Source organism: Hippopotamus amphibius, chromosome 15, assembly GCF_030028045.1.
Source record: "Hippopotamus amphibius kiboko isolate mHipAmp2 chromosome 15, mHipAmp2.hap2, whole genome shotgun sequence".
NCBI classification, from domain to species: domain Eukaryota; kingdom Metazoa; phylum Chordata; class Mammalia; order Artiodactyla; family Hippopotamidae; genus Hippopotamus; species Hippopotamus amphibius.
Window position 1 is genome coordinate 7,264,518 of NC_080200.1, and position 25,224 is coordinate 7,289,741.

The 25,224-nt window shown below is 37.6% G+C and overlaps 2 protein-coding genes across 2 annotated transcripts in view; one reads left to right on the forward strand and one right to left on the reverse strand.

Annotated features, from left to right (window-relative positions):
* Positions 1–407, reverse strand: part of LOC130836179 (heterogeneous nuclear ribonucleoproteins A2/B1-like) — a 36,139-nt gene extending 35,732 nt beyond the window's left edge. Inside the window, exon 1 of the mRNA XM_057708256.1 lies at positions 252–407. Coding sequence (XP_057564239.1) covers positions 252–407 — 156 coding nt within the window. The remainder of the gene's footprint in view (positions 1–251) is intronic.
* LOC130836624 (zinc finger protein 709-like) lies at positions 287–20,687 on the forward strand. Its single transcript, XM_057708947.1, has 4 exons — positions 287–435; positions 17,407–17,533; positions 18,468–18,528; positions 18,895–20,687. Exons 1-4 carry the CDS (start codon positions 406–408, stop codon positions 20,372–20,374), a joined length of 1,698 nt encoding a protein of 565 aa, XP_057564930.1. The 5' UTR covers positions 287–405; the 3' UTR covers positions 20,375–20,687.
* Positions 20,688–25,224: the final 4,537 nt, after the last annotated feature.

Consider the following 25,224-nt stretch of genomic DNA (forward strand, 5'->3'; position numbering starts at 1 on the left):
CGGACTCATTATAACCCAATAGTAACTTTTAATGACACTTTTAAGTGTCCGTGTTTATGTAGAAGGGTCACAGTTCCATGCAGGGCCTCGTGGCCTTACGGTCTGAGACTGTGTCCTTGGAGAGAACATTTCCGCCCGACAGCCAGGACAAGGTCGGCTCAAAGACGCGACCTCCGCCCTCCTGTCACTCAGGCCCGGGAGGGCGGGGGCCCTGTGAACTGTCCAATCAGGAGAGTCGCTGATTATTTTACGTGTGGCGCCGCTCCGATGACGGCGGAGGCGGAGCCTGCGTGGTTAGTGCCTGCGGGCTCTGGCAGCGGTAGCATCAGTGGTCGCTGACTGGGAAGGCTGCCAGTGACTATGCAGCGTTCTGTGTCACTGTGACCGGCACTTGCCCTGGCAGTCATGGGGTGGACGACCAGAAACCAAAAAATGGTGAGTGTACAGCGTCGGGTGTTGGGGAGGAGGGGGCGGTGGGGCTGGTGGAACCGGGCCTCCGTGCGGCCACCTCCGGAGTCTGTGGACCCGAGTCCGCCAGTGGCACGGAACGCAGCCTGGGGGCCGGGCCGACAGCCGGGACCCCCAAGCGTCCTGTCCTGTCACTGTGAACCCGAGTCTCCCCCACACTGCGCGGTGGCCGTGGGGAGGGACTCGAGGCAGTCGTGACTCGGTGTCCGGGGTTCACGTGTGGGAGCAGCTGTGGTCTGTGGGGTGTCCGGTTCCCCCTTTCTCTCCAGGGGAATCATTTTACTCCCACTTTTTAAAATGTTTGAGGAGCAAGTTCTCAAAACCACGACCCCTGTCGCCCCCCAGCCTCGCTCGTCCTAGAGCTGGCAAGAAATCCCTAAATTTCCAGATTTTTTCCCCGCATTCCCCAATGCTGTCTTCCCCTCTGCAGGTCATGGTATCACTATTAACTCTTTTTCTCTGTGGTGCGTTTCAAACCGATACAGTATTTTGTTGAATCGTTTATCAACAGAGCCATGGATGGCTCTTTTTAAAGATTTTTTTTTTTAATGGCTGTTTTACTTGAAAGCAGAGAACAACCACCTGGAATGTTATATGGAATCCTTTTGCCTCTCCTCTCAAAATCTTTCTTGGTCACAGACATCCTATGGGAAGACCTTGGGTGGAGGGTCCTCATGAGAAACTTCCCTGGGTGATCTGCCTTTTAATTTTTAAGCACTGCCTACGTTCCTGAGTTTCTTTCTTTGAAACAATTTATTCACTTATTTGAGACTCGGTTTTTCAATAAATGTAAACTGTATTTATTCAGTAGACCTGGGGAGACAGTCTAAAGTTTTTCCAAAGAGGCAAGAAAGGTGAATTTCAGGAAAAAATATTTCATTATTACATCCTGTGTGTGAATTTTTTTCTTCCCTCCCTCCCACCCTCCTTCCTTCCCTATCTACCTATATATCTATCTATCTTAATTACCCTGAGTGGATTTAGTGATATTCTGAGCTCTTTGGGTGATATACAATGGCATATCAGGACTTAAGACTTGCAGCATCTAACAGTGTTCCAGTATGATTGTTTACAAATCAGTTTCTTTTTTTGGAAATAACTGACATCTTCATTTTCCGATAGGAATAGATGTTTTGAGGTTTTCCTGTTGAACAAATAAAATTGCCTTACAGTTTTTTCTCTTTCTTTACACATAAACACTGGGGTGAGTGATTTTGCTGAATTATTGAAACACTGGGTTTATGTGATTTAAATTATCAATGGTGATCCAAAGTATTGATTGGAGCAGAGGCCTGAGGCCAGTGACTCCAAACTAAAGCCCGGCTTGGAGCCAGCAGTGGGGATTTTCTTTGGCCTAGATGTTTTACATGCTGTGTTTGAGTTCTGCATCTGTGATATTCACTCAGAGTGTATTTTGTGTGTTGAAAAAGACTGTGGTCAGGAGTTCTGTCTCGTGGACAAAGAGTTTACGAATTTGGAAGTTTGAGTCAGATCTCAAAACTGAATCTGCCTTGAGAATTGTGAGAATGTGAGGAGAATTCTCTCCAGTGACTGCTCGGGTGTCCCTACCTTCCTTCCCCAGGGGCTGACCCACTTTAGGGGTTATATCTCAATCTGGGGTATCTAAACCCCAAGCTTGGGGATGTGTTTAACTTTCTGAATGTGGGTTTTCCTTCTTAACTGTGGGCAAGCAGACTGTTTATCTGTGCTGATTTGACTATTTGTGGGTTTTTTTCTTTAGATGCTTTTATCTATTGGATATTCCAGCCCTTTAACTCTAGTTCCCCTTACTAGTTTGCAATTTTATTTCCTGTGTGAGTGTATAAGATTTTTTATTTCTTAGGCTTTGAAAAATGTAAGTTGATTGAAAAATATGTGTGTAAGGCAAGAAAATCCTGAAACCAAACAGAATTTCTGCTCCTTTTAGGCAATGGAATCTTAAGCTGTGAGATGGGTGTATGTAAGTTCTCAGGCACATTTTCATTTTTAGATCAGTTTTTATATGTGCATGTCCCCAGAGAACTTTGATATTTAAAAGGCTGTACAATTCTTAAGGCAAATGAATTTCTACTTGGATTAATGAGTGGAAAAACCTATTGAATTTCTGTTCTAATTGTTATGAGAAAAGCTACTCAAATTTAGGGAAATCTGAAAATCCTACTAAGTTTCCTCATGGATTAAATGGAAACCCCTAATGGATTATAATATGCTCCTCATTCTTGATAATACCCTTAGTGTGAAATATAGTGGAGGGACAAACTATGTACTTTATCCTTTTAGTTAGACATTTGAAGTTTTTCACTTTTTATAGTCTGCAGTTTTATACCATTATCGTTTAAAGAATTAAATTTAGGGACTTCCCTGGTGGCCCAGTGGTTAAGAATCTGCCTGCCAATGCAGGAGACATGGGTTTGAGCCCTGATCCAGGAAGATCCCACATGCTTTGGAGCAACTCAGCCCATATGCCACAACTACTGAGCCTACACTCTAAAGCCTGGGAGCCACAACTACTGAGCCCATGTGCCGCAGCTACTAAAGCCCATGTGCCTGGAGCCCATGCTCCTCAACAAGAGAGGCCACCACAATGAGAAGCCTACACACCACAACAAAGAGTAGCCCCTGCTTGCCACAACTAGAGAAAGCCCACACACAGCAAAGACCCAACACAGCCAAAAATAAATTAATCAATTTTTAAAAAATAAAATAAAGAAATTTAGAATGTTTTCCTATGTATAAAAGTTAAAATTAATTTAAAATTAAATTTAAAGTAGCAAAAGTTAATTAAAAACACACTATTAAGAAAATATGGTGTATATAAATTCCTCTTAATTTTAAATAATGCTTGTAAAGGATCTTTTGGAGTTGTAAGATTTGAAGTGATGAGATTTCAGGTTTTTTAGAACATTTTAGGCTTACAGAAAAATTGATCAGAAAGTACAGAGTTCCCATTTGACCCCTCTGCATCCACGCAGTTTGTACTGTTTTTTTACATCTCATATTATGATGGTATATTTGTTACAACTGATGGATCAATATCGATGCATTAAAGTCCACTGTTTATGTTAGCCTTGACTCTTTGTGTTATATAATGTAGGGGGTTTGGCAAATGTATAGTGGCATGTGTCGATCATTTCCATATCATATAGAATAGTTTAACTTCCCTAAGAATACCCTGTGCTTCATTCATCCCTCCCTCCAACCCCCAAATCCTTCACAAGCAAAGACCTTTTTACTGGCTCATAGTTTTGTCTCTTCTAGAATGTCATATACTTGGACTCATACAGTATGTAGCCTTGTCAGAGTGTCTTCTTTCACTTAAAAATATGCTTCTAAGTTTCCTGTTTTGTTTAGGCAAATTATGCTCAGAGACTGAGATCGTAATTTATTTAACACAGGTTCACCTCAGGAATTATAATTTATTATATTTCACAAGCCAGTAGCAAATAGGATCATGTCTCTCAATAAGCCAGTAAAGAAATAACATATCCTCCAAACCAGTGGTAGTTTAATTACAGTATTGTTCTAGCCAAAGGGAAGATGAAAGAAATAAAGTCCAAATTTAGTTGAGTTTACCTTTATATGAATTGGTTCTTGGTAGAGTCAGTCCTTTCAGCTAAAAGCCTTGTATCAGATGCCTGCTTAGATCCCTCCCTGCTGGGCAGAGGCACTAGTGTTGGCAGGCAAAGTAGGCTGCTTGGTCCAGGGACCATTTCATGGCTTTCTGAGACTACTGTTTGATTTAACACCACTGCTGTCCAAGAGTAACCTGGCTACAGCAGGAGCAAGTGTCTCACTATCTTCCGAGAGCTATTTAGACCACTAAAGAGTAGCCTTGCCCAGACCAAATACTCTCAGTAAGTCTTCACAGATTCTTAGTATTTAAAGTTTACAGGTCCGTCACATGATTGTCACTCCTTTGCGTGTTCATATTGATAAGCACAATTTTGATGACATCATCCTGACATGGCCTCCCAAAGTAAACAGATTGACTCTTGGACCAAAACATTTTTACTTGAGCCATAAACAAATAGATCAAAACAACTTCACTTAAGACATAAATTTGAAATTGTAACAAACCAATACACAGCAGTTTCCTCCTTGTCTGTTCATGGCTTGGTAGCTCATTTCTTTTTATCACTGAACAATATTTCATCATATGGATATACCACTGGTTGTTTATTCATTCTGCCACTGAAGGATATCTTGCTTAACTCCAAGTCTTGGTAGTTATGCATGAAACACCTATAAACACTGATTTGCATGTTTCTGTGTGAAGACAAGTTTTCAACTCTTTTGGGTAAATATAAATATACAGGGAGTATCATCACAAAGTCTGGAAACCACAAATGTTGGAGAGGGTGTGGAGAAAAGGGAACTCTCCTGCACTGTTGGTGGGACTGTAAGTTGGTACAGCCACTATGGAAAACAATTTGGAGGTTCCTTAAAAAACTACACATAGAACTACCATATGATCCAGTAATCCCACTCCTGGGCATATACCCAAAGAAAACCATAATCCCAAAAGAAACTTGTACCATAATGTTTATTGCAGCACTATTTACAATAGCCAGGACATAGAAGCAACCTCAATGCCCATCAACAAATGAATGGATACAGAAGATGTGGCATATATATACAATGGAATATTACTCAGCTATAAAAAGGGATGAGATGGAGCTATATGTAATGAGGTGGATAGAACTACAATCTGTCATACATAGTGAAGTAAGTCAGAAAGAGAAGGACAAATATTGTATGCTAACTCACATATACGGAATCTGAAAATGGTACTGGTGAACTCAGTGACAAGAATAAGGATGCAGATACAGAGAATGGACTGGAGAACTCAAGGTATGGGAGGGGGCGGGGGGTGAAGGGGAAACTGAGACGAAGCGAGAGAGTAGCACAGACATATATATACTACCAACTGTAAAATAGTCAGTGGGAAGTTGTTATATAACAAAGGGAGTCCAGCTCGAGGATGGAAGATGCCTTGGAGGACTGGGGCAGGGAGGGTGGGGGGGACTCGAGGGGGGGGGGTCAGGGAAGGGAGGGAATACGGGGATGTGTGTATGCAAACAGATGATTGAACCTGGTGTACCCCCAAAAAAAATAACAAAAAAAAATATATACAGGGAGTATAATCTAGGAGCTAGATCCTATGATAGGGGTATGTTTAGTTTTGTAAGAAACTGCCTTTCTTCCAAAGTAGGCATACCATTTTCCATTCCCACCAGCAATGAATAAGGATTCCTGTAGTTTTACATCTTCATCAATATTTGGTATCCTCAGTCTTTTGAATTTTACCCATTGTAATAAGCATTTAGTGGTACCTATTTGTTTTATTTGCAATTTCCTGATCACATTTGATGTTGAGCTTCTTTTGATGTGTATGCAAATCTTTTGTCTGTATTTTTCCCCATGTTTGGAACTTTATCCCACCACCCCAGGAATTCTTGCTCTATTTTCAATTTTGCCATTTTTTTTTCCAGTCACATCACATGGCATGTGGGATCTTAGTCCCTCAACCAGGGATCAAACCTGTGCCCCCTGTATTGGAAGCGTGGAGTCTTACCCACTGGACCACCAGGGAAGTCCCAGATTTTTCCCATTTTTTTAACTGGATTATTTGTCATCTTTCTGTTGCTTTTTAAGAGTTCTTTGGACATTTTGGATACCAGTCCTTTGTCAGATAAGTGTTCTGCAGATTTTTTCCCATCTTTTATAGCACAGGGGATTTTAATGAAGTGAAGCTTATCATTTTCTTTCTTGGATCTTAACTTTTGGTATTGTATCTTAAAATTCATCAATTAACACAAGGTCACCTTGATTTTCTCCTGTGTTATCTTCCAAAAAATTTTTTACTTTTGCATTTTACATTTACAGCTATGGTCTATTTTAAGTGTTGTGTAAGGTCTGTCTAGATTTACTTGTTTTTTGCATATGGGTATCCACTAATTTCCAGCACTGCTTGTTGAAAAAACTTTTTTTCTTCCGTTGAATTGCCTTTTAGTCATTTATCAAAGATCAATTGGCTATATTTCTCTGGGTCTATAAGAAAGTAGTTGACTTGTGTATCCTCAGTCTTTTTATACTCATTAATTCCTGGAGTGATCTCTGGTGTTATGGTTTCTTTCAGATATTTTACACAGAAAATCATGTCATACACAACAGAGACAGTTTTATTTCTTTCTTCCCAATCTGTATATATTTTATTTCCTTTTCTTGCCTTATTGCATTAGCTAGGTCTTCCAGTACAGTGTTGAATAGGAGTGGTGACAGGAGACTTCCTTACCTTGTTTCTTATCTTTAAAAAAAAAAAGCATCTATTATTAAGTGTGATGTTGCCTACAAGTTTCATGAAGATGTTTTATCTCAAGAGCCAGAACTTCCCTCTATTCCTAGTGTGTTATAAGTGGATGGTGTATATGAGTCTATCAAATGCTTTTCCATTTTACTTACACTGCTTTCATTCCTGATGTTAGTAATTTCTGTCTTCCCTCTTTTCTCAGTTAACTTGACTAGACCTTTATCAATTTTACTGATTATTTCAAAGCAGCAGTTTTTGGTTTTATTGATTGTTTATATTCCTGAAATTTTTATGCCTTACCTAATTTTTTATTTTTATTTTTTGGTCATTTTATTTTACTTATTTTCATTGAGATGTAGTTGACATATAACATTACTTTTCAAGTGTACAAAGTAATGGTTTGATATCTGTATGCATTCTGAAGTATTATCACAATAAGCTTAGTTAACTAGTTAACTAGATGTAACTAGTAACTGTAACACATGGTTAGTTTCTTCTGATGAAAATTTCTGAAATTTCCTCTCAACAGCTTTCCAATATGCAATAAAGTATTATTAACTACAGTCACAATGCTGCATATTGTATCCCCTGACTTATTTTATAACTGAAAGTTTGTAACTTTTGATCAGCCTTCACCTATTTCACCCACTGTTCAACAGCTCCACCCACCTTCACTTCCCACCTCTGGCAACCACCAACCTGTTCTCCATATCTATGAACTTGGGTTTTGTGTTCTTTATTTTGCTGCGTGGCTTGCGGGATTTTAGTTCCCTGAACAGGGGTTGAACCAGGGCCCATGGCAGTGAAAGCACCAAGTCCTAATCACTGAAATGCCAGGAAATTCCCAGGGTTTTATTTCTTTCTTTCAGATTCCATATATATGTGAGATCATATGGTATTTTTCTCTCTGATTTATTTCACTTAGCATAATACCCTTAAGGTCCATCCATGTCACAAATGGCAATGGCAAGATTTCCTTTTTTATGACTGACTAGTATTCCATTGTGTGTGTGTGTGTGTGTGTGTGTGTGTGTGTACATTTTTAAAATCCATTCATCTGTCATTGGGCACTTAGGTTGTTTCCATGACTTAGCTATTGTAAATAGTGTTGCAGTGAACATGGGGGTGGAAGTATCGGGTTTGCCAAAAAGTTCCTTCAGATTGTAACAGAAAAACCCAGAAGTGGAATTGCTAGATCATATGGTAGTTCTATTTTTAATTTTTTGAGGAACCTCCACCCTGGTTTCCATCGTGGCTTCATCAATATACATTCCCACCAACAGTGCACAAGAGTTCCCTTCACTTCCTCACCAACACTTGTTAGTTTTTGTCTTTTTGATAATTGTCATTCTAGTGGGTGTGAGGTGATATCTCATTGTGGTAGTAATGTTGAGCACCTTTTCATGTACCTTTTGTCTATCTGTATGTCTTTGGATAAATATTAATTCAGATCCTCTGTCCCTTTTTTAAATCAGATTGTTTTTGTGCTTGTTGAGTTGTATGAGTTTACATATTTTGGATAGTAATTCCTTATCAGATATATGATTGCAAATATTTTCTTCCACTCAGTAGTTTGCCTTTTCATGTTGTTGATGGTTTCCATTGCTGTGCAGGAGCTTTTTAGTTTGATGTAGTCCCACTTGTTCACATTTGCTTTTCTTGCCTTCGTTTTTGGTGTCAAAAAAAAAAAAAAAAATCATCCCTAAGACTGATGTCAGAGAGGTTAGTGCCTGTGTTTTCTTCTAAGATTCTTATAGTATCAGGTCTTATGTTCAAGTCTTAATCCATTTTTAAAATTTTCATTGGAGTATAGTTGATTTACAATGTTGTTAGTTTTAGGTGTACAGCAAAGTAAATCAGTTACACATGTACATATATTTATGCTTTTTTAGATTCTTTCCCCATATAGGTCATTACAGAGTATTGAGTAGAGTTCCCTGTTCTATAAAAGTAGGTCCTTTTTAGTTATCTATTTTAAATATATTAGTGTGTGTATGTCAATCCCAGTCTTCCAATTTAGTTAATCCATTTTGAGTTGACTTTTGTGTATGGTATAAGATAGTGGTCCAGTTTCATTCTTTTGCATGTAGCTGTCCAGTTTTCCCATACCTTTTATTGAAGAAACTGTCCTTTACCCATTGTATACTCTGGGTTCCTTTGCCAAAAATTGACCATATAAGCATGGATTTTTTTCCCCTAAACTCTTTATTCTGTTCCATTGATCTCTATATGTCTGTTTTATGCCTGTACCATATTGTTTTGATTACTTTAGCTTTGTAATAGAGTTTGAAATCAGGAAACATTATTTGTTCTTTCTCAAGATTGCTGTGGCTATTCAGGGTCTTTGTGGTTCCTTACAAGTTTTCGGATTGTTTGTTCTATTTTGTGGAAAATGCCATTGAAATTTTGATAGGGATTGCATTGAATTGTTCATTGCTTTGGGTGGTATGGAAATTTTTCCAATTCATGAGAGCAGCGTATTTTTCCATTTATTTGTATCTTCAGTTTCTTTTATCAACACTTTATACACATAGGTATACAGGTCTTTGACCTCCTTGGTTAAATTTATTCTCAGGTAGTTTTTTTCTTTTTAATGCAGTTGTAAGTAGGATTTTCTTCTTTTTTTGTCAGTGAAGTACAGAATTTTTTTTTACAGAAGATAAAACTTAAGTTTATAGTGATATTTCCACAGGACTACAGGATTTTAGTTCTCTACTAAATGTATTTCTCTTTCCTCTCAGACTGAAATTCTTAGTTTTCAAGAGTTTGATCTAATCAGAATAGATCTGATTTGCTAATTACTGATTTGCTTTTTTTTAATTTAATTATTTATTTATTTTTTGGGGGGGTACACCAGGTTCAATCATCCGTTTTTATACACATATCCCCATCTTCCCTCCCTTCCTTGACTCCCTCCCCCCAAGTCCCCCCCACCCTCCCTGCCCCAGTCCTCAAAGGCATCTTCCATCCTCGAGTTGGACTCCCTTTGTTATACAACAACTTCCCGCTGACTGTTTTACAGTTGGTAATATATATATGTCTGTGCTACTCTCTCGCTTCGTCTCAGTTTCCCCTTCACCCTCCGCCCCCTCCCATACCTCGAGTTCTCCAGTCCATTCTCTGTATCTGCATCCTTATTCTTGTCACTGAGTTCACCAGTACCATTTTCAGATTCCGTATATGTGAGTTAGCATACAATATTTGTCCTTCTCTTTCTGACTTACTTCACTATGTATGACAGATTGTAGTTCTATCCACCTCATTACATATAGCTCCATCTCATCCCTTTTTATAGCTGAGTAATATTCCATTGTATATATATGCCACATCTTCTGTATCCATTCATTTGTTGATGGGCATTGAGGTTGCTTCCATGTCCTGGCTATTGTAAATAGTGCTGCAATAAACATTTGCTTTTTTTTAAATTGACGTATACTTGATTTACAGTATTGTGTTAGTTTCAAGTGTACAGCAAAAGTGATTCAGTTATATATAATCTTTTTTCAGATTATTTGTCATCATAGGTTATTATAAGATATTTAATATAGTTCCTTGTGCTAAACAATAGGTCCTTATTTATCTATTTTATGTATAGTAGTGTGCATCTTTTAATACCAAACTTCTAATTAGGATGGTTTTCTTAATTTCTCTTTTTGATAATTCATCGTTAGTGTATAGAGATATGGATGTTTGTATATTGATATTGTATCCTGCAGCTTTACTGAATTTGTTTATTGGTTCCAACAGATTTGGTGTAGTCTTTAGGGCTTTCTGTTTATAATGTCATGTCATCTGCAAATAATGACAATTTTACTTCTTCCTTTCCAATTTGGATTCTCCCTCCCTGCCACCCCGCTCCCCACCCCCCCCACCCCCTGCCCATAGCTGTGACTAGGACTTCCAATACTACGTTGAATAAAAGTGGCAACAGTGGGGATCCTTGCCTTGTTCCTGATCTTAGACAGAATGTTTTCAGTTTTTCACTGAGTATGCTCTGTGGGCTTGTAATATACAGCCTTTATTTTGTTGAAGTACATTCCCTCTATACCGACTTTATTGACAATTTTTATTATAAATAGATGTTGGATTTTGTCAGGTGCTTTTTCTGTATCTATTGACATGACCATACGATTATTGCCCTTCATTTTGTTAATGTGGTGTATCACATTGATTGATACACAGCTGTTGAACCATCCTTGCATCCCTGGAATAAATCTCACATGAACATGGTGCATGATCCTTTTAATGTGTTGTTGAACTTTGTATAATAATAGTTTGTAAGGATTTTTATATCTGTGTTCTTTCTGGGATATTGGCCTGTAATTTTCTTGTGGAGTCCTTGTCTGGTTTTAGTATCAGCAGAATGTTGGCCTTGTAAAATAAGTTTAGAAGTGTTCTGTCCTATTTTTTGAAAGAGTTTACAAAGGATTGATATTAGTTTTTCTCTAAATGTTTGTTAGAATTCACCAGTGAAGCCATCTGGTCCTAGACTTTTCTTTGATGGGAGGTTTTTGATTACTGATTGAATCACCTTACTAGAAATTGGTCTGTTCAGATTTTGTATTTCTTCGTGATTGAGTCTTGGTAGTTTGTATGTTTCTAGGAATTTCTTCTAGGTTGTCCAATTTTTTTGGAGTATAATTGTTCATAGTAGTCTCTTGTGATCCCTTGTATTTATGTGGTACCTGTTGTAACATCTTTCATTTCTGATTTTATTTATTTGAGTCTTGTTTTGTCTTTGTGAGTCTATCTAAAGGTTTTTCAGTTTATCTTATATTTAAAAAGCTCTCAATGATAGCTGATGACTTAGAGGGCTGGGGTAGGGAGGGTGGGAGGGAGTCATGGGAGGGAGGGGATATGGGGATATATGTATAAATATAGCTTATTTTTTTATCCTACTATCTTTTTAGTCTGTTTCATTTATTTCCACTATGGTCTACGTTATTTCTTTCATCTTACTAACTGGGGTTTGTTTGTTATTCTTTTTCTGGTTCCTTGAGGTGTAAAGTTAGGTTTTTTGGGATCTTTTTTGTTTCCTGATTTATCACTATTACTATGAACTTCCCTCCTGGAAATGCTTTTGCTTCATCCTGCAAGTTTTGGTATGTTGCACTGTAGTCCCCCATTATCTGCAGTTTTGCTTTTTACAGTTTCAGTTACCTGCAGTGAACTGTGGTCTGAAAATATTAAATGGAAAATTTCAGAAATAAACATTTTCTTTATGTTTTAAACATTTTTTAAAATAAATTTTTAAATTGTGCATTGTCCTGAGTAGTGTGTTGAAACTTTGTGCCATCCTGCTCCATCTTGCCTGGGATGTGAATCATCCCTTTGTTCTCTAGCCACGCTGTGTGTGCATATGTATGTATAGGAAAAAACATATTTGTTGGGTTAAGTACTATTGACAGTTTCAGGCATCCACTTGGTGTCATGAAATGTATCCTTCACAGATAATGGGGTACTACTAAATTTCCATTTCATTTATCTCAATGTACTTTTAAAATTTCTCTTTTGATATCTTTAACCTATGGGTTGTTCAGTATCATGTTTAATATCCATATGTGAATTTTCCAGTTTTCTTCCCATAATTGATTTCTAGTTCTATTGTATTGTGGTCGGGAAAGATGCTTCATATGACTTTAATCTTCTTAAATTTATTGACTTATTTTGTGGCCTAACATATACTCTCTCCTGGAGAATGTTCCATATACACTTGAGAAGAATGTGTATTCTGTTGCTTTTGGATGGAATGACTAGCCTAATGTGTCATTGAAGGCCCATGTTTCTTTATTGATTTTCTGTCTGGATGATGTATCTGCTGATGAAATTGGGGTTTTAAAGTCTCTTGCTGTCACTGTATGGCTTTCTACTTCTAAATATATAAAGCAAAATTTAACAGATGTAAAGGGAGATGTTCCTATTTTGAGTGCATAAATATTTACAAATGTTATAGCCTCTTGTTGGATTCACTCCTTTACCAATATATAATGACCTTTTTTGTCCCTTACTAGTCTTTGTCTTAAGTCTATTTTGACTGTTACAAGTATAGCTACTCCAGCTTTCTTCTGGTTTTCATTTGCATGGAATATTTTTTCCCCATCCTTTCAGTCTGTGTGTGCACTTATATACTTTAAGTGAGGTCTTTGTAAGCAGTATATAAGTGGGTCTTTTTTTTTTTTTAATCCATTCAACCACTCTGTCTTTTGATGAGAGAATTTTTTAGTTCATTTGCATTTAAAGTAATTATTGATAGGTATGTCCTTATTACTATTTTGTTCACTGTTTTCTGGCTATTTTATAATTCCTATTTTCCTGTTTTCTTTGCTTGCTTAGTTTCCTGTCTTCAGTATGCTTAGATTCCATTCCCTTTATCTTCTTTGTTTCTAGCACAGGTGTATCTCAGAGATATTGTGGATTCAGTCCACTGCAATAAAGCAATTATCACAATGAAGCAATTATCACATAAATTTTGGTTTCCTTGTGTGTAGAAATATGTTTACCCTATACTGTAGTCTATTAAGTGTGTAACAGCATTATGTATAAAAATGGTTCATACCTTAATTTTAAAATACTTGATAGCTAAAAAATACTAACCATCATCTGAGCCATCAGGGAGTCATTGTAGTAGCCTCAAAGATCATTGCTCACAGATTACCATAACAAATAGTATAATTTAATAATTTGAAAGTAGAAAGGGCATCAATATGAAAGAGTAGGAGGATGTGGAACTCCTCTACCCCTACAAACACATCAAAAATACTTCTACAGTTCTCACACAAAACTAACTGGAACTTGGCAGAAGAACTTTTTTTTTTTTTTTTGGCCATGTCACACAGCTTGCAGGGTCTTAGTTCCCCCACCAGGGATTGAACTTGCACGCCCTGCGGTGGAAGCACAGAGTCTTAACCACTGGACTACCAGGGAAGTCCCCAGAAGAACTTCTGTACAACCAAAGCTGCAAGAAAGATCTCCACACAGGCAGCCCCTCACCTTGGGGAGCAAGCAGGTCAAGCCACAATCTGTGTGTTCCAGTCCTGGCATGCTGCAGAGAGGATATAAGCCTCTCCCTCACTTTTGAAGAATAATTTTGCTTGACACAGAGTTGTAGGATGTTGCTTTTTTATCTTCTGCACTGTATTTCATTCCATTCTCTTCTTGCTTGCATGGTTGGGGGTTTTGTTGTTGTTATTTTTGGTATGTGAATGTTCACAGCAGTTTTGTTCATAATCACCAAAACCTGGAAACAAAAGTCATTCATCTGGTGAATCAATAAATTATAGTACATCTGTACAATGAAATCCTACTCGGCAATAAAAAGTAAATAACTATCAATACATGCAACAACATGGATAAATCATATATATGATTGCAATATATGTATTGCTAAATGAAAGAACCCAGATTCCAAAGGATAAATACAATGTGATTCCAGTTATATTTCTTGCATAACTTTTGAAAAGAGGTCTGATTTAATTCTTATCCTTGTTTAAGTAAAACTAAGGTTTGTTTTTCCCCTCTGGCTTCTTTCAAGAATGTTCCCTTTGATTTTTTCTCCAATTGAAAATGAAATGCTTGGCAGTGCAGTTTTTGTTTTGTTGTTTTTTTCATGTTTTGTGTTTTTCTTAGCCTCCTGGATCTGCAGTTTGCTGTCTATCACTGTTAGGAAAATCTCAGTGATGATTGCTTCACTTATTTTTTCATTCCTTTCTGCCTTTCTTTTTTATCAAGTAGTCTCATTATGTGTATTTTATATCTGCTGTCTTTGTCCCAGAGTTCTTAGATGTTGTGTTCTTTTCCATCTTTGCATTAGGCCCTGGTGAAATAGATTCTTTTGAGGATAGGCCTTGTTAAGAATAGCTATTTCAAAATAGCTTCTTTCTGTCTTTCCAATTTTGGAAACAGTGGTTTGCTCTGTGTCTTCAATTCTCTGATGGATCTGAGAAGAGTTGTTCATTTTTTGTTTTCTGCCTTTTTTCTTGTGAGGTTAGGAATGATGGTTTCTAAGTTAATTATACAATGAACAAGAAAACAGAAGTCTCTGACTGCAGTTCTTTATGTTTGACTGCTGACAGCTTTGAAGCCTCATCCCTCCTTCCTCCTCTTGTGACCCACATGTATCCATGATGATAGGAAGGCCTTAGTTCTCCTTCCTTTGGCAGTGAAAGAGATTCAGTTCATGCCTGCTCCTGCCCTTGTATGTGAGCTCTCTCTTCAGTCCACCTACAATCTCAATTAAAAATTAAGTCCATGTACTTTTCCTTGCACTCTCAAGCCATTTCATGCCTTCTTGAGGGGCCTGCACCCCCCCCCCCCCCCGAGTGTTCATTGCAGCACTATTTACAATAGCCAGGTCATGGAAATAGCCTAAATGTCCATCAACAGATAAATGGATAAAGAAGAAGATGTGATGTATATAAACAATGGAATATTACTCAGCCGTAAAAAGGAACAAATTGGGACAGTAGTAGAGACATGAATGGACCTAGAGTCTGTCACACAGTGAAGTAAGGCAGAAAGAGAAAAACAGATATCGCATATTAACACATATATGTGGAATCTAGAAAAATGGTACAGATCAACTGGCTTGCAAGGCAGAAACAGAGACAGATGTAGAGAACATATGGACACAGGGGGTGGGGGGGCAGGAGCAGGGGTTGGGGTGGGATGAATTGGAAGATTGGGATTGCTATATATACATTACTAATCAGGAAAAAAAATATCAAATTGAGGGTCCTGCCTTACTCCCCAGAGACCTCAACTATGGAAGTAATAAACCCTTTTGTACACTATTGGCAGTGTGTGGTGTCATCAACTTAGGTGTTTCTGTACTTGGGGGTGGGTTGTAATGCTTCTGTGCACCATATGGGAGCTCAGAAATGAGAGATGTGGGGAGGACTGCCTCTAGAGTGGCTGGTCAGGACACTTCCACCTGAAACTAGAGAGTGGAGGTTTTACATTCTTTGGAGGAAAGCAGTGAATCCTTTATGTGTTGTATAATCGTGGGCAGAGTCACCATCAGACCTTTGTGGACTTTAATGCAATATGCAGCTCTTAACCTGTTCCTCAGGGTTAGCAAGGGCTTTGACTGAAAAGAGATCTTTTAATACTTTATTGCTTCATTATGCATGCTTGTGTGTGCTAAAAACTGGTGAGAAGCAGCACTGAGGCTCATTGTGTACAGGGTTTTTGTGGAGGTCTAAGTTGTGTCTTAAATATGTCATATCATGCTAAATTGTCTGAGCCCTAATTTCTGAATAACTTCCTAGCTCCATGAATGGGACAGACAGAGAATGGAGAAACTGAGTCTGACAATAAATTTTACACAAGCTAAAAGTACTACTTCTTTACAAGAATGTTTTAATCTAGCCAATTGCACCTGGCTGTTTCTAATCACCTGGACTAATTCAGGCAAGTATGGCAAATGGATCCTTGTTATAAGTTGAATTTCCACAGGCCTCCTGGACTCTCATGTTTGGTGATGGGAATAGAAGAAAAAGCTTCCAGTTCTTTACTATGTTTTACTCATTAAAAACACCTGCAGAACATTATTTACAATAGCCAAGACATGAAAGCAACCTATATGTCCATTGACAGATGAATGGATAAAGAAGATGTGACACATATATACAATGGAATATTACTCAGCAATAAAAAGGAATGAAATTGAGTTCTTTGCAGTGAGGTGGATGGACCTAGAGTCTGTCATACAGAGTGAAGTAAGTCAGAAAGAACAAATACCGTATACTAACACATATGTATGGAATCTAAAAAGGTGGTATTGATGGAACTCGGTGACAGAGGAAGAATAAAGACGCAGATGTAGAGAAAAGACTTGAGGACATGGGGAGGTGGCAAAGGAGAAGCTGGAACAAAGTGAAAGAGTAGTATTGACATTTATATACTAAAATGTAAAATAGATAGCTTGTGGGAAGCAACTGTCTAACACAGGGAGATCAACTCTTGGTGATGACATGGGGGTGGGATAGGGAGGGTGGGAGGGAGGCTCAAGAGGGAGGGGATGAGGATATATGTATAAATACAGCTGATTTGCTTTGTATAGTGGAAACTGGCTCAACAGTGTAAAGCTATTATACTCCAATAAAGATCAAAAAAAAACCAGAACATCCTAACAAAATAAAAAAAAACAGCTTATTTTTATTAGCCAAAACATCTAAACCTTAAGAGTAAAATGATGTAGAAAAGTCAATAAATATAAAATATATTTATAAAAATAAAAACCTGCAGATTTGACCTTGTACACCATGGAGTGCTGAGTTAGTGTGTAATAACAAAGGAGAAGGGTTTTTCCTCACAAGAGATTGATGTGTTTAAAATGATATTTGATCATTTGTGTTATATTTCTCTTTCTCTAAGGTGCTCCAGACCCTGACATTAGAGAACAATAACATTTAAAGTGATCCCAAATAAAAATGCATAAATAACTTGTATGTGTTCGTTATGCTGTTAAATTCAGGAAGAAGTGTGGACAGAAAGTTTCTGATGACCAAGACATGAAATAAATGTTTGAAGGTGACAGAATCATACATAATCTTCCCATAAATTGAGTATAAATCTCCATTTCTATCAGACTCACACTTCTTACTGGAAATATATTTGGGATGTTTTAGGACCCCATGACCTTTGAGGATGTGGCTGTGAACTTCACCCCAGAGGAGTGGGCTTTACTGAATCCTTTGCAGAAGAAACTCTACAGAGATGTGATGCAGGAAACCTTGAGGAACCTGGCCTCAATAGGTAAGAATGACAACAATCCTTCACTTCTTTAAATAGAGAACAATTTCTTGCCCATCAGCATTGTTCCAAGATGTAGAATGTGGAAAAGGAATACAGTATTGTCCCCTCTTATCTGCAGGGGATACATTCCAAGACCACCAGTGGATGCTTGAAACTGCATAGTACTTAATCCTATACATACATACCTATGATAAAATTTAATTTAGAAATTTGGTGCACAGTAAGAGATTGATAACAATAACTAAGAATAGAGCAAGTATAATACACGTGTACGTAACGTGTTAAGAGTCCATAACATTTGCAGTTTTGAGATGAGACAGCAAAACTAAGGTCAATTTTTCTTTCTTCACAGTTTCACAATAGAAGATTCATTTTCCTATAGATCTTAGCAACATCAGTATATGATTTTTTTCTTCCCTTGAGAACTTTCATCCTTTCACTTAAAGGAGGCACTTAACAGCTTCTCTTTGGCATATCCTAATTGCCAGCAGCACTATTCTTGCACTTTGGGGCCATCAAGTAAAATAAGGATTACTTGAACACAAGCACTGCAGTACCACCACAGTGATCTGACAACCAAGATGGCTACTAAGTAACTAATGGGCAGGTAGCGTATACAGCATGGATAGCCTAGACAAAGGGACGACTTATACCCTGGACAGGACAGAGCGGGACATGGCAAGATTTCATCATGCTACTCAGAAGGGTTCACAGTTTAAAACTATGAATTATTTCTGGAATTTTCCTTTTAATATTTTCAGACTGCAATTGACCATAGGTAACTGAAACCACAGAAAGTGAAACCGTGGATAAGGGGGGACTCTTGTACATTGGTAAATAAACTAAGCATAGTCACAGTTCACCATGGACCTAGAATGTAATATTTTTCCATAATTTCCAATAATTTGCATTATTTTTTGGGTCTGCATTTTAGGGAAAAAATGGGACAGTCATAACATTGAAGATTGGTACAAAACCCAAAGGAGAAAACTAAGGTGAGTCATGCACACAGTAGAGAGCAAAGTCCCACATGAGAATCCTTTAAAATAAGCAAATAAATAACCCCAGCTTCAAAGTTATCCTTAAATGTTTTTCACCAAAACATTTATTTAAATGTGACATGAATGTCCAATGTTTGCAACTTTATCCACTTTTGGAAACAATATTAAGATATCACTGTTTCCATAATAGCTATGTGAAGTCCTCTTACAGAGCTTTCAGTATAATCACCCTCAAAAAATTCAGAAAGGGCAAAAAACCTTCACTTTTGCTATAAAATATAAAAATGTAATTCCTATGCCCTACTAATAAATGTGAAATTGTTAAAGAAATCATTAATGATTTCTCATTTTTTTTTACAGAAGTCATATGGTAGAAAAACTCTGTGAAAGCAAAGAAGGTAGTCAAGATGGAGAAACTGTCAGCCAGATTCCAAATCTTAACCTGGACCAGAAAACTTCTTCTGGAGTAAAACCATGTGAATGTTATGTGTGTGGGAAAGTCTTCATGCGTCATTCATTCCTTAATAGACACATCAGATCTCACAGTGGACGCAAACCCTATGAGTATCGTGAATATGAGGAGAAGCCATATAAATGCATGGAATGTGGGAAAGCCTTCAGTTACCGCAAATCTGTTCACAGACATGAAAGGACTCACACTGGAGAGAAACCATACGAATGTAAAGAATGTGGGAAAGCCTTCACATGGCTCACAACCTTTCGGAGACACATGATAACACACACTGGAGAAGGACCCTATAAATGTAAGGAATGTGGGAAAGCCTTTAGTTGTTCCACTTCATTTCGAGCACATGAAAGAACTCACACTGGAGAGAAACCCTTCGTATGTAGACAGTGTGGTAAATCCCTCAGATCTCCTCTAGGTTTGCGAATACACGAAAGAAATCACTCTGGAGAAAAACCCTATGAGTGTAAGCAGTGTGGTAAAGCCCTCAGTTGTCCCAGTTCCTTTCGAAGACATGAAAGGATTCACAATGCAGAGAAACAATATGAATGTAAACAGTGTGAGAAAACTTTCAGTTCTCCTCTAGGTTTGCGAATACATGAAAGAATTCACACTGGAGAGAAACCTTACGAATGTAAGGAATGTGGGAAAGCCTTCATTTCTCTTTCAAGCATTCGTACACACATGATAACACACACCGGAGACGGACCTTATAAATGCAAGGAATGTGGGAAAGCCTTCATTTGTCCCAGTTCATTTCGATCCCATGAAAGGACTCACACTGGAGAGAAGCCATATGAATGTAAACAGTGTGGTAAAACTTTCAGTTGGCCCAGTTCCTTTCGAATACATGAAAGAACTCATACTGGAGAGAAACCCTATGAATGTACAGAATGTGGGAAAACCTTCATTTATCGCACAACTTTTCAAGGACACATGAGAAAGCACACTGGAGAGAAACCCTATAAATGTAAAGAATGTGGGAAAGCCTTCATTTCTCCCTCAAGTGTTCGAACACACATGATAATGCACACTGGAGATGGACCTTATAAGTGTAAGGAATGTGGGAAAGCATTCAGTTTTCCCAGTTCATTTCGAATACATCAAAGAACTCACACAGGAGAGAAACCCTATGAATGTAAACAGTGTGGCAGAGCCTTCAGTTGTTACACATCCTTTCGAACACATGAAAAAACTCACACTGGAGAGAAACCTTATGAATGCACAGAATGTGGGAAAGCCTTCGTCTATCGCACTACTTTTCGAGGGCACATGAGAATGCACAGTGGAGAGAAACCATACAAATGTAAACAATGTGGGAAAGCCTTCAGTCGGCCCAATTCCTTTCGAAGACATGAAAGATCTCATACTTAATAGAAACCTCTTGAATGTAAGCAACATGGGGAAAACCTCAGTTGGCCTTTATTCTTACATGTGAAAACTCTCACTGGAGAGAGACCCTATATATGTAAGAAATCTGAGAATGCCTGTTACAAATTAATCCATGTATAATGTTCCAGAAAAAAAAAACACATGAAAGAATAATACCTAGAGTTATATTGTCTTTATCATTGCCTCCTTCTTAAAGTGTATCTCTCAACTGGATATTTAATACTTTCAAAAATGAACACTGAAGTGAAATAATTTTGTAAGTATTCTCTAAGCAATACTACATAAGATTAAGAAGTATTGTTTTGCTCTTAAATCAACTAACATTTTTCTCTTTTCATTTTGGAGCCTGTTTAATCCATGCTTGCATTGACAGGTATTCTTAATATGCAAGTTGATTTAATTTTTACGTTTTGATTGTTGTGTGTGGGGCTATTGATAAATGACATTTTAGTACTTGTTGGGATTTTCCTACTGGCCTCCTGTAGTGCCAGGTATTGGATATCCCTTACCCATTATATGGTTTATCTTATGAGAAAATCTACTCTTTTTTTGGCCAGAAGTACCTTATTCCATTTTCCTTGCTAGTAAAAGATGCATAAATTCGTAACTATGCAAAGTTTATCATATATAGTCTCATGAGAGTTATTTCTATTCTTTGCCCTTTGCTTTTTGTCATTCTTTCTCACTGGGATTTGAAAAACAGAGTTTGCATTAACACATTATTGACCAGAGGATTTTTTGCAGAAACTAATGCCTATGGCCAATGATTTGATATGTAAGTGAATACTGAAACACCCAAGTTTGAGGAAATATCGGGTGTTTTTGCATTTAATGTATTTATTTGAAACTTTGCACATGTTATACTAAAGCATTTTAATGTTTTGTTAAAGTGTGATAAGCAGTATAGCAGGCATCTCTGTGCAGGGGAACAGAACATCTATTACAAATATACCATGTTTCACTGCACTTTCCCCTGGAAGAGCAGACTTTCTGGTGGCATTTTTTTTTTTAGTCCTGTGGGTATTATGTTCTCTAGAATATGTTCTTTTATTTTACCTGATAGTTGACAAGGTGGATCTTTGTGGGGTCCCTTTTAGAAATGCCACAAGGAGGACCAGGTGTGGGACAACTACTACATTCACCAAAATGGTCAGTTACCCATTCTCTAACTACTGCTAACAAAAAAATTGTTTGTAAGTCATTTTATTCTGTGCATTAAGGCTACAGTAAATTTAAATGCATTGGGTAAACCACAATTACTCAGATAGAAACCCACTTTCTTATACCATTTACAAGTTTTCCAGAGGATAGTGAAGTTTGCCAGATATTAATTGGCTTGATCAACTCCTTTGGTATATTTGTTATATTCCTAATATGCAAGTGGGTTTGGTTATATGATGGCCAGTCCTCCTGTCTTCTTTTCCTGTAGATGCCATGGAGCCATCATGAATAGTTGTCACCATGCAGACTAGCCTATTGTCTTTCCATATAAGAAGAATCACTTCTCCCTTCTGTAAGAATGTCATTTCTCTCTTCTAGATTTTTAGATTTCTCCTTTAATTGCTCTGGTAGACCACAGTTCTGTCTCATAGTCCCACAAACTGTGGCTTTGTTTTTCAACAATATTTCAAATGTGGACACACTGTTGTAATAATTGTCTTGGTAAATATGTGCCATGAACCAAGATAAGGTCATAGGACCAATAATATTGTTTCTTGCAGTTTCTTTCCTTCACCTGTGTAAAATCTCAAGGTTGCATATATATCCAGTTTTACTTTTGCTAACCATCCTGACACAAATTCCATATTTTGTAAGTTTTCCAGGATTATAGGTTTTGAATCTGAGTTGCCTTTTTCAGTGCCTCATCAAGTGGTAGCTCTTGTTTGGGTATATAGATTGGTTGAAGTTTTGGTAGGAAATAATCCAAAAGAGGTTTAACTTTTGAAACTCTGTGTGCAGGAAGTGGAGTTTTCAGAGTTATCATTAAAGTGAAAAAAATGTCATTACTTGTTCGAACCTTCTTCTCATCATAATCTTTGGAAAGATAGGTGTTTCAAGTAAGGGATCAGTCAACCAGTATTCTTTCCAATATGATTTTCTTACTTGTCCCATCAAAATTATTAATCCAAGAAAATTCTTCATGTCACTATTGGTTACATCAGTCCATTTGAAAGCTTTATCATACTTTATGATTTTTCATTCTGTTGGTGATACAGGTTTGAGAAGCAACCAACTCAAAAGTCATTACCAAAAACTAATTGTTATTTCACTAACACTTTGTGGGTTATTACATTCAATAGTTACACCTGACACACCTATAAAGTCTTCTGATTTTCATGAAATGTCATCTTAAACCCACTCTTCTGTAGAAGCAAAGAAGCATTCTCCAGCACTGTGAGTTTCATTTTCACTTTCTGTATCAGAAACAATCACTAAGGTTTTTTGTCTTTTTGTTGGTCTCATATTCACGTCATCTGAATCAGAACTATATTCTCAAGCTCTGTCATCTTCTGAGACACCAGTATATGTGTCGCTCAGATGGTCAGAGAAAATATCTGCATAAAATTCATCTAAAAATTCTTCACTCAAAATTTCATGATGCGTCATTTTTGAAAATTTCAGGGTTATAAACTTGTGTTCATAATATACACAAGGTTGGAAGAAAAACCTAATGGAGCAAAATGTGAATGATAACTATCAAGTTGTATAATGAACCCTTGATTGATTTTAAGTTCTAACAACCTCTCACGGTGATATTAATTGTATCACTCTCTAAAAATGTATTGATGTGTTTCCAGTCAATAACATTTGGGTAGCAAAAGATGTATTAATACCACTCTGGTCAATAATGTGTTAAGAGGGACTTCCCTGGTGGTCCAGTGGCTAGGACTCTGGGCTCCCATTGCCAGGGGCCTAGGTTCAATCCCTGGTGAGGGAACCAGATCCCATGTGCTGCAACTAAAAGATCCCACGTGCCGCAACTAAGACCCAATGCAGCCAAATAAGTAAATAACGATTTAAAAAATAATTGTAATAGGTTTGTCTTAACACATCATTGAACAATAAAATGTAGAACTGGAGCTGGCTCTCCTACACTGTTTTGTCACCTGGGTAATGTTACATTTTCTATAATCTGTTTCTTTTATGGTTCCATGTGAAAATTCACATGTAGCCTCACTCGCATGAGATTTGGAATTCAGAAGTACAGGAGGCATTAGTCATATTTCAGCACCATACAGGGAGACAGGCATGTAGCAACTTTGAGAACATCTGCTTCTAGCCCATTTTCCTGGTTCCTTGCCCTGCCAATCAAGAGTATCCTAGCAACCACAGTCAAGCTGGTTGACTTCCATTTGCTCATAGCTGTACGTTTCCACACATCTTCACGAGTTCCACATCAAAGATCCATCGCATTTTGGATTTCCCTGCAAGCTTCCATGTGTCTACTGGGCAACTAATTCTAACTTTCATGGTTCGGAGTATTCTCTGATGTTTGGACTTACGTCTTCTTTAGGTTATATTCATACAAGGCCTAATTTATATAGTAAACACCTAATTCTGGTAATACTGCTAGTCACCATGTGTTCTGATTCCACTGTGACAGCTACAGTTGTACAGTCCAAAAGAACCACATTGGAGTTTGTTCCTCTACTGCACTGTGTGGTGACTGCCCTGGCCCAGGCCTTCCATGTGAGAATTGGCACCTCCTTTTTATCAGACTGTGGATGTTTCCCATTGCTCATAGCTATACACAGTTCCTCAGTACATTTTCAGTTATATTTGATTGTGATTACAAACAATACATTTTTGTTGAACAGAATTTTCTGCTGTTGTTTCTTAGAAATGTTTTCATTAACTGTTTTCATACAATTTGCATACTAACAGATAGTGTGGTTTTCATTTCCTGAGCACATATGTTAAAATATCCTACTGTAATTATGCTTTTACCTTTCCTACTCATTCTCTAAACACTCTTATACTTCCTGTGGTATATTGGATGGACAGTGTTTACCATAAAGTACCTCAGTGAAAATATATAAATTCACCTCTTAGTAAAGTATATGATACCTTTTAATACCTCCTTTATAACTCAGCTGAGGCCTATATGTTCAGGTAAATTGGGAGAGAACACAAACCTAGCAGGAGAGAGAGACAGGATCACTGTTCCAATTAAGCATTTCTTGCTCAGAGACTATATACTCTTGGTGTTATTTCAACATGCCTAGCACTAGATTCAATACATACTCAACTTAGCACAAATAAGGCATGGGAAATAAGAGCTTTGAAGGAAAGTCGATAATGATATGTGAGATAATAGGCTGGGAGTGTGTGTATATCTTTCCTCTGAGGGTAGGGGCCTCAAGTGAGTGAGGATGTCATTATTGATCACTTGCATTTCTACTACCTTAACTTACAGGAACTGCTTGGGTGTGGAAGTAAATAGAGGGCAGCAATGTAGAAAGTTCTGTTTTCCTTGATTAACAGTAAAGATTCCCCATAAAGATAAAGATATTGATATAGTTCGCCTTCACTTTTGCAGTTTTCTATGTACAGTATGTGATAATGAGTTTGGACATAGATTTCTGGGACTTGAGACTTTCTGTTGATTTGGCCACAGATATTTGTGGCATTGTTTTTGTTTGTTTGTTTGTTTAACATCTTTTAAGAAACTACTCACCTGTCTTTAACTATTTCAAGTTTTATATTTGGCATTTTCAGTTTGCTTGTATACTGACTGACACAGTATATACTCTGTTAAATCCTGGAGTTCCCTCCAGTCTGAGAAAAGGTTATGTTCATCTGCACTGTTCTAGCCCATCCTGAGTTTATCC

Excerpts from the sequence above, each read along its gene's own strand:
- LOC130836624 (XM_057708947.1), top strand. The coding sequence starts at position 406 with ATGGGGTGGACGACCAGAAACCAAAAAATG. Across the intron at positions 436-17,406 it reads CGACCAGAAACCAAAAAATG|GACCCCATGACCTTTGAGGA; the intron begins GTGAGTGTACAG and ends GGGATGTTTTAG. Across the intron at positions 17,534-18,467 it reads GAGGAACCTGGCCTCAATAG|GGAAAAAATGGGACAGTCAT; the intron begins GTAAGAATGACA and ends TCTGCATTTTAG.